The 10,616-nt window shown below is 36.7% G+C and overlaps 1 protein-coding gene across 1 annotated transcript; it reads left to right on the top strand.

The window, feature by feature from the left end:
• Positions 1–8,992: 8,992 nt before the first annotated feature.
• Positions 8,993–9,583, top strand: LOC142504457 (uncharacterized). The gene is made up of 2 exons (XM_075617320.1): positions 8,993–9,428; positions 9,504–9,583. The coding sequence occupies exons 1-2, from the start codon at positions 8,993–8,995 to the stop codon at positions 9,581–9,583; spliced, it is 516 nt and encodes a 171-aa protein (XP_075473435.1).
• The last annotated feature ends 1,033 nt before the right edge of the window (positions 9,584–10,616 follow it).

The following is a 10,616-nucleotide window of genomic DNA, read 5'->3' as shown; positions in this document are numbered from 1 at the left end:
TACCCGAGAGTTGGGCAAAATGAACAAGGGCCTCGCGCATATGCGCCGAGTAAAGGCGCGCATATGCGCGAGGGGCTGTGCGAGCTACGCGCCGAGACATACTGTATAAAATTGTTATGATTTTGACATGTCAGACATCATATAATTGAAACCGGATTGAAGAACGGATATCGTATAGAATTGTTATGATTTTCAGAGTTGATTGGGTTGAGATATGATATCAGATGTGTATCGTTATTGACCATGAGTTGCAGGAATTAATATGTATCGATTTGTATGGCTGGGTATATTAAGATTGTGCAGTTATGCTGTTGAAACAGAATTTGATTGAGTTCTGATTATATCCAGTATTGATTGACGAAGGTATTGATATTGTATTCCTTCGATATTGTCACTACCAGATTGATATTGACAGGCTGTGAATCCGAGACTTCGACAGAGTCAGATAGATAGAAAGAAATGTATAAATAAATGTTGATTCGGGATTGCACAACTCGAGTTAGCTTTAACTTGAGTTTCCCAAAATCACATACTGAATGATTATTGCATTTGATATTTGCAATCCTTGATATTGATATGCTTATTCTATTGATTATAGCAAAACATGAGTCAGAGTTGGGCAGACCCGCCTAGTCTTTGGTAGAACCGCCATGGCAGAACCGCCAAGTCACTGGACTTTTGGATATATATCGATAGACTGAGGAGAAAACCGACTCCTATTGCAGATCTTCGATATAGACAGCCAAAGTCTGGGACTAAGAACGTACCACCATCTAGCTGGGGTAAAGTAGATGGGAGAACGTTGCGTTCTGATTCAGATCGGGATCCCTAGATTAGATTGAGTCGAGTCAGAGTCTAGGAGTCACAGAGTGTGATTCAGAGTTTGTACTGATACATGTTGCTCAGATTTGATACATGTGATTGATATGTGTTTCATGCTTTTATATATGCTTTTATATGACTGCATGTTTACATTGTTTATACTGGGATATTTATCTCACCAGAGTTATCCGACTGTTGTCGTGTTTGTATGTGTGCATGGCAACAGGTGGGACAGGTTCAGGGTCGAGGAGATGAAGGGAGATCGTGATTAGAGTGGAGACTACGGACTCGATTAAAGATAGGGTTTAGACACTTGAGATTTAGATGTTAAACCTTAGTTGAATGATTGTATGTAGTACAAGACTTGTACCTTTATACTGATATGTATATTAGATTGAATTCCATTACGTTCCGCATTTCATATTGTATTTAAAAAAAAAAATTTAGACCCTAATTATTATTAGTGATTAAATTGTCCCAAATGATGATTAAGATTATGATTAGTGTCCGGGTCCCAGCATATACACTTTCGAAGAATATCTGTGGCGGGGTTATGTTGTTTGATGTGATCCAGGTGAAATGAGTGAGCAGGGTCGGGTGCTCGACCGGATCTGCTATTAAAATGATGAAGGAAATAAGAGCAATGTAGATATCTGAACCAGAAGCTTCTTTCTCGAGCGGAGAGGATTTCCTGCACCCAAGAAGGTAACCACGTGAATGGGCGCCGGAGGGGTGTCCGGCGTGGCCACTCTGATGCTTAAGTCAGTGAATGATTCAAGCCAAGAACCAATGTAACCAAGTTATGGTTGTGATATTGGTGTGAATGAATGAATGTAAATGTAAATAGAGAACCTGATATTTATAGTAGTAGAAGTAATGATGACCTCGTTCTCCGTGCTACCTACTAATTATAGTAGGACGGCTGAGCACACCCTTATTCTGACATGTCAAATCTCATACTGGTCACATCCAGCTCATCTGATTTTGTCAACCCATCGGACTGGTGTCAAAGATGGAACAGTCGCCCACATCCTATTCTGCTAGTATACTCTAGTGCGGTGCTCCTATCGAGGTGGCCCGGGTAGAAAGTTCCCGGGAGCTTGAACGAGAGCCCGGGCGTCCGGTGGCCTGGGGAGGAGACGTCCCGGGCATTCACTCGCCCGGTTCTTGATGAACCCTTCCTGCCGACTTGTCCTGATTCTGGCCATCCATCCAGCATCCTGGGTCGTCCATGCCCCGGGCACAAGAATCGTCCATGATACACTCGGGCACAACCCTGGCTATCCTGAGGGTATCATCACTCCCTCCTTAAATAGTCGGGCTAGAGTCATACTCGCTGTCCCGATCAGTAATGCTTGGATTCCCAAAGAGATAATCAATCTTGTTCTAAAAAAGCATCGGGGGCTTCAAATATCCCAGAGATGGGATGAGGTGCCGGGAGCTTCAATCTCCTGGTCTTTAAATTAGATGTCGGGGCCTCGTGTCTCCCGGACTTAAGAGAATGTTCCAGGGCCTCATATCTCCCGGACTTTGAATAATATGCCGGGGCCTCGTGTCTTCCGGACTTTGAATAATGTGCCAGGACCTCCTGTCTCCCGGATTTAGGAATGGTCGAGGTGCGGAGCCCCTAGCTAGGATACGGATCCCTGGACTTAATAGATAACCAGGGTGCGGAGCCCTGACCTTCATAAATGGTCGAGGTACGGAGCTCCGAGCCAGGGTACGGATCCCTGGACTTAATAGATAACCAGGGTGCAGAGCCCTGACCTTCATGAATGATCGAGGTACGGAGCTCCGAGCCAGGTTTGAGAACCCTGGCTTATAAATAACCAAGGTGCGGAGCCTTGGGCCGGGGAGCATGTCCCGCGACTTGGGAATGGTCGAGGTGCGGAGCCCCGAGCCAGGTTTGAGAACCCTGGGCTTATAAATAACCAAGATGTGGAGTCTTGGGCTGGGGATCATGTCCCGGGACTTAAGAATGGTCGAGGTGCGGAGCCCCGAGCCAGGTTTGAGAACCCTGGGCTTAGATAATGTGCCGGGGCCTCGTGCCTCCCGGACTTTCAAGAATGTGCTGGGGCCTCGTACCTCCCGGACTTTAGATAAGATGTCGGGGCTTCGTGTCTCCCAGACTTAAGATAATGTGTCGGGGCCTCATATCTCCCGGACGTACAAGATTTTTGCTTCTCCTGATGTATTAGTTTTTTTAAAAATCAAATCACTAACCTGGAAATATTGAATCCGAATTCATTTTCGGTAGAATGAAACTTCTCTGGTTGAGCTAAATTAGGTGACTAATATAGCTGTATGCTACTGAGTGCATAGCAAATGCTTTTCATGCCAATCCGGGATAGCTGCTGAGCTTTGAGCCCATATGAAATCCACATATAAGATCTGAGTGCTGAGCTGGTCGGACTTGTATGTTTGCCAAGCAGAGTTGGGCTTATTTTTGAATGGAAACCATATCTACGTCTTGAGCTCAATTTTCCACAGACGGCGCCAATGATGTGATCCGGGTGAAATGAGTGAGCAGGGTCGGGTGCTCCACCGGATCTGCTATCAAAATGATGAAGGAAATAAGAGCAATGTAGATATCTGAACCAGAAGCTTCTTTCCCGGGCGGAGAGGATTTCCTGCACTCAAGAAATTAACCACGTGAATGGGCGCCGGAGGGGTGTCCGGTGTGGCCACTCTGATGCTTAAATCGGTGAATGATTTAAGTCAAGAACCAATATAACCAAGTGATGGTTGTGATATTGGTGTGAATGAATGAATGTAGATGTAAATAGAGAACCTGGTATTTATAGTATGAGAAGTAATGATAACCTCGTTCTCCGTGCTACCTACTAATTATAGTAGGACGGCTGAGCACACCCTATATTCTGACATGTCAAATCTCATACTGGTCACATCCAGCCATCTGATTTTGTCAACCCATCGGCCTGGTGTCAGAGATGGGACAGTCGCCCACATCCTATTCTACTAATATACTCTAGTGATGTGCTCATATCGAGGTGGCCCGGATAGAAAGTTCCCGAGAGCTTGAACGAGAGCCCGGGCGTCCGGTGGCCTGGGGAGGAGACGTCCCGGGCATTCACCCGCCCGGCTCCTGATGAACCCTTCCTGCCGACTTGTCCTGATTCTGGTCATCCATCCAGTATCCTGGGTCGTCGATGTCCCGGGCACAAAAATCGTCCATGATACACTTGGGCACAACACTGACTATCCTGAGAGTATCATCATTGTTCTTTCATTTATTTTTAATTTGAAAATGCTCGACTCTTTTTTAATAAACTGTGAGATATTTTTTGGACAACAGTATTTGGACGTATACGAGAAGAGGGGGCCATAACAGCGAGCAGACTTCGGGACTTTTTGGAAAAAGCACACGAAATGAATTTTAAAATACTCAAGACATTTTTACATGTTCAAAATGAGTCAGTTCACTAGGCTAAAAGCAAACGAATAATGTCATGATATGTGATTCAACGTTAGAGCATCTGCATTGGTATGTTAAAATTGTATTATAACACTAATTTTGTTATTTAGACCAATGCACAATTGAGTTATAACTGCCGTCTAGACAAGAGAGAAGATAGTGTTAATACATTCAAATACAAGATTATTATTTTTTTATGAGTGAGTACGTATACACACTAAAAATTTGGTGTGTGCATACAATCGCACTGTTAGGAGAGTGGGAGTGGACCACAAGATCCCTTTTATTTACAATATATATATATATATATATATATATATATATATAACGGTTGTTTTTATTCAAAAAAAATAAAAAATTATTTTAACGATACTTTAATAAAAAAAATCAAATATTATCTATAAATATTAAGACATCACACAAATTATTCTATATCATAAATCACTCCAAAAATCTTATCTCTTCTATTTTTATCATCTCAATTTCTTTTAAAAATTTATTCTTAAATCCTAATTTGTTTAGAAATTGATGACAATGAATGAGGTTTTTTTTTAAAAAATTCTTGAATTATCCAAAAATGTCGGAAGAAAATACTTCTTCTCAAAATTCACAAATTCTACCAAATTATCCATATTTTTCATAACTATCAAATTATCTACATAATATAATTCCATCAAATTATCCTTATAATCGATATTAATCAAATTATCAATATAATTCATATCCATATAATCCACATACAACCGGTATGCCTTTTAAACTTCCGACGAAAAATGAACTGGCCACTCCGGCTTTCGTCCCAGAGACTCAACTCTCCGACCGTGAATCCCCAATCGAACTCGCAAATTTGGAGAATGTGGATTCTGGCGCTGAGGGTAGAAAAAAACGATCAACCTGAAAAAAAGTTGAAAGCGAGGTCTTAGCGAGATCGTTTATCACGATCGGCGATTACCCAATCATCGGCAATGATCAAAAGACGGAAGCTTTGTGGGGATGTGTTGCATGCTACTACAATGACATTCGTCCCATATTCAATAACATATTGCAAGAAAATTCCCCAGAGATTAATTTCATGATCAACGAGACTCAATATACGAAGGGGTATTATTTAACATGTGTAAAAAATAATTTGAAATTGAATTAATTTAATGTAAAATAAGAATAAGATGAATGAGTGGACAGCGTGATCTACAAATAATGAGAGTTAATGTTAAAAAATAATATGGTAGAATAGATGTGTTAATATAATGTGTATATGACATGTGTATCTCACGATTTTTGATAAGGTGGTGTGTTACAGTGAGACGAATGCCTCTGTAAAGTAGTTATATCATATTTTCGACATATTGCATTGGGAAACGTGAAAATACACATATGATATTTTTTATAATTATTTAATTAAATATTTGGATATCACTAGTGAAATAAATCCTCAAAATGATTGAATGTGATCAAGGCATTTGACAACTATTTAAAAAAAAAATTATAATACCAAAAAAATCCAGGTACCACAAACATTATTCAGTCAATAATATAGTGTTCTCCACAAAAAACATATTCGATATTTTTGAAGGAGGTGTGGATCTACTGTGGGTTGTGTTCTGTTGAAAAAAATGTCAATCCTAAAAAAAATCCAAGTATTACATATAAACTTTCAGAAAATTTGAATTTTACCGTTAAACTATATTTAATATAACACACATATATATGTATAAACCCTCAATTAGAATTCTTTGTCAAAAAAACTTGCAATGGAAAAAAAAAATCATGCTACAATTTGGATGAACTTTGTCTGGGTATCATATGAAGGGGAATACTGAAGATAAGAAAATGTGTTTGTTAGGATTTTAATTTCAGTTGGATTATGGAAAAAGGACAAAAGCTACCTATTCAAACAGCTGTTCATATTCAGCATACAGGCGACTCTGTTATTCAAATTACGTAGGCAAAAGATGCCTCCCATAGAAGAAAAGATGCTCCCACAATCTTTGCTATCCCGTCCAAATTAATTTTCCGCAAATTTCGCCTTAGGTGGACATTGCTATTGCTCATTGAAAAAACAGCGAACTCCACATATACTAATATATATCTGTAATTAAATACACTACTAAGATAAATTTTCATCTGTAACATTACACCCGAAAGCCTTACCAACTACGTTTACGTTGGTTACTGGCTAGCGTAACAAGAGAAGAAGATAGCTAGATGTTATGTGGCTAATGCAGCCGACCATTTAAGAATCCTACGAAATGGAATAAGGCTCTACTTAACCATTATCCGGATGAGAACATTTCTTCCATCTGGCAGTGGAATGTGAAAGTTAAAAATAATTTTCTCAAGGATAATGTCTCATGATTTCCTTAAATTTTTCCTGTAAAATTATATTTTATTCATTAAATCTTGAATCTACAAATGATTCAAAATTAGCTGACCAAAGTGCTTAACCAAATTCTATGGGCAGTGATGACTTTCTGAACCCTCAAGTTTACTAGAAATATATTTATTCGAAATCATTTTAAAATTGTATCCATTCAGTCGACTTGTAGGACAACATATCTCAATTCGAAACTCAAACAAAAACTGGAACGTTACAAGCCTGTTAAAAGTCTAACTATAGATAGAGCAAACAAGTTCAAGATATATTGATTTTCAATTTAAATAAAATTGATATTTTGACTTGATTTACATTTGTAATCAACCATTGTTTAGAAATTTAGTACTGTTTGCGATATTTTGCATTTTATAAATATATAGAAACAAGGATCAGTATAGGGATTGATACCCCACAATGTATGGATAACTCGTGGAGCGGCGTGACAGGAAGTTAACATCAAAAACTATAAGTGATAAATGAACATCGAAAATAATGCACTCATTACTTTCTTTCCTATAAATAGCAAGTATTGTTTACATTTGAGGAATTCGGATATTATTGTTTCTAACCTCTTGGTACTCACGTATATTCACATACACACACACAAATATATAATATTGTACAAAGATTTACCTTCGTCACAAGATATATCTCTTGTTCATCTTCTCAAACAAAATTTTTATCAGATTGATGATTGTTCCGACACTACTCGTCCAATTCACCCAAGTGACATCAGGGATCGAATTATTTTTTTCTTTCCCGTACCAAATTTGTCCTGTACCAAAATCAAATTTAATAATATATCTGACAATATATATAAATAAAAAGAAGCCACACGTTTGACCAAGTGGTGCATTAATTAGTCTCATTTTTTTTATTTTTATTATTTATTTATTTTTATTTTTTTGTAGAATGAAGCAAACTGTCGACTTATTTAGTTTGCTTAGAACCCTTTACCTGTGATAAATGCAAATTAATTTTATGAATATATATATCCCGAATTTTGAATCGTATTAATGTGACATTAAATATATTGACATAAAATCAAAAAATATTAATATAATATCATTAATTATGGCAAAAACTTGTATGAGACGGTCTCACGGATCATATTTTGTGAGACTGATATCTTATTTGGGTTATGCATGAAAAAATATACTTTTTATGCTAAAAGTATTATTTTTTATTGTGAATATCAGTATGATTGATCCGTCTCATAGATAAAGATTTGTGAGACCGTCTCAAAAAAAACCTACTCATATTTAATATCATATCAGTAATCATGTCAGATAATTCGAAATTAAAAATTAATGAAAAATTAAAATTCTATTGGACTAAATTTTTAATAATATATTGCCAAAAAATAGACGAGTGCTTCTTACTTTTATTACAAAATGTCTTGTCCAAATATCACAATAAATATATTGATGCGATTGAGTAGTCGGCCATATTAAACCATCAATGCAGGAATAATTTGCTTCATGATTGAAACAATATAAAATTTCTAATTACTTGATCAATATTACTTCTTTAATGAGCACTTGCGCTGCACGTCACATCTGCAGTGCACATCCATCTTATCGGTTAAATTAAATTTTATATGAATTTTTTTTTATGATTAACATAAAAAGTTATTTTATAAAATTGGTTTGTGAGATTTTCTTACAAAATTTTACGAAGAAAATCAATCAGTGGTTTGATACGCGAGAATATCGTTCGACTGTTTATTTGTGTGTTTTTAACACCATTCATCCTATCCTGTCTTCACATTTTGTATCAACAACGCAATAATATTTGCTGAATTTGATTCTCACACACACACGCACATATATATATTTTTAAGTAACATTTAGTAGATTTAATGAATGCAAAATAACAAATTAAAATGCAATATAAATATATAAAAATAATAATACCTCCGCCTTGTACTATATCAGAGCATCTCATTAAAATAAATTAATCAAATTCAAATTTTATAATATTTCGATTTGTTAGTCCGTGATTAAGTTTGTTGGTAGAGTCACTAATCCGCTCTTTGATGAAAAATAATAATCTTCATATTTAATTTATAAATTTTACATTTTGTTTATGAAAAATATTGATAAATTTGTTTATTAGCATGAAAATACAAATTTTAATATGAATATTACATTTTTTTAATAAATTTTTTAATTTGATAAAAACTTGTATAAGCATGTGAGCAATGAACAGGGAGACGTGAATTTTGCAGTCCCGTAGCCTAGTTATTTTCATACTCCACGTCTCCACCCACCATTATTAAACTTCACCCGTCTAGCACAAGCTTCAATTCCATCTTCCCCAACTGATCGAAATCTTCTCGATCCTTGGAAAACAAAAAGATGGAAAAAATAACGAAAACGAAGCAAGATCAACCGGCGTCGAAGCATTTGGTGTGGGACTGTGGTAGCTCTCTCTACGATTCGTTCGAGTTGAGATCATTCGAACAGCAGCTTAGTTCCGCCATAGCTTCCAGAACTCTCTCCATGCCCCACTTAACCGACGGCCACCGAATCCCTCCTCCACCTCCTCCACCGCCGACAAAAAAGAAACCCACATCTAAAATCATGTGCTCCGTCCACAGGCTTATGCGGTCAGTTTTCAAACCCAATCTCAGCAGCAAGATCAATAACACCGAAAACGACCCATTTGCCCCAGGATTCGTGCCTCAAGAAGGTTTCTATGTGATATACGACAAGTGTGGCGCACTTTCGACGATCCCAGAAGTTCCGGAACGTGAAGGATTCTCGCCGGAAATCAAATCTCTGGTCAGAAGAAGTAAGTCCCATAAATTGAGTAGCGCTGTTACTGTTACTAAATCTGTGAGCATCTATTGTATGTGATTGGTTACAGATAAGTTTGATCCATCCTCAGTCCACACATCTTCTCCCAATATACTGTTGAAATCTCCTCTCGATGTATATTTGAATTAGCTATGTATACATGTAATGACTTGTATAAAAATTACAGTTCAATTTACTATGTGATTGGTTACAGATAAGTTTGATCCATCCTCAGTCCACACATCTTCTCCCAATATACTGTTGAAATCTCCTCTCGATGTATATTTGAATTAGCTATGTATACATGTAATGACTTGTATAAAAATTACAGTTCAATTTACTATGCGTGTTCAACTTACAGATAATTTTGGTCACCTTCTTTTTATTTTGATTTTACGATTAGAAAATACGGCAATTCGCTTTGAATGAAACGATAGAAAACTTCGTGGAGGAGATTATCCGGGACAACGAAAACTTAGAATTAGAAATGAGCATAGTATTCACGGACTTCAAAATTTAAGTTCGTGTTGCATACAAAATTGCTTAAAATTACTGGTTTTTGTGAATTTTAATTTTGGCATATCATATATGGTCCTAATCGAAATTGGTATTTTTTAAACGAAAATTGTTGGGAGTAAACGGGATTCAAGATTTGGTTAGCAAGAAAAGGTTGTAATTACAAATGCAATGGAATTTTGGATCTTTGTCAATAGGGACACATCTTTGTTAAAATATGCATTTGGTGGTTTCATTAATTGCTCGCTTATTGTAAGTTAGCCCAACTTGTGCGTACAGCCAATCGATCCACACTCGGACACAGCAAAAGGAGTGTATCATACTGACGGCCACATATGATACACTCACATATATATATATATATATATATATATATATATATATATATATATATATATATATATGATAATATTTATGGATAAATAACATAATAAATCGAAACGCTAGCATATTTACAAACGAGTAGATCTCTTTTGAGACGTTCTCACGAATCTTTATCTGTGAGACGGGTCAACCCTATCGATATTAACAATAAAAAATAATACACATAGCATAAAAATTAATATTTTTTCATGGATGACCCAAATAAGAGCTCTCACAAAATACGACCCCTGAGATCATCTCACACAAGTTTTTGTCTTTACAAATATATCAAGATTATAAAATA

Source organism: Primulina tabacum, chromosome 9, assembly GCF_025594145.1.
Source record: "Primulina tabacum isolate GXHZ01 chromosome 9, ASM2559414v2, whole genome shotgun sequence".
In the NCBI taxonomy this organism is placed as follows: Eukaryota; Viridiplantae; Streptophyta; class Magnoliopsida; order Lamiales; family Gesneriaceae; genus Primulina; species Primulina tabacum.
The sequence above is the reverse complement of the archived record's forward strand: the minus strand, read 5'-3'. Positions and strand labels throughout refer to the sequence as shown.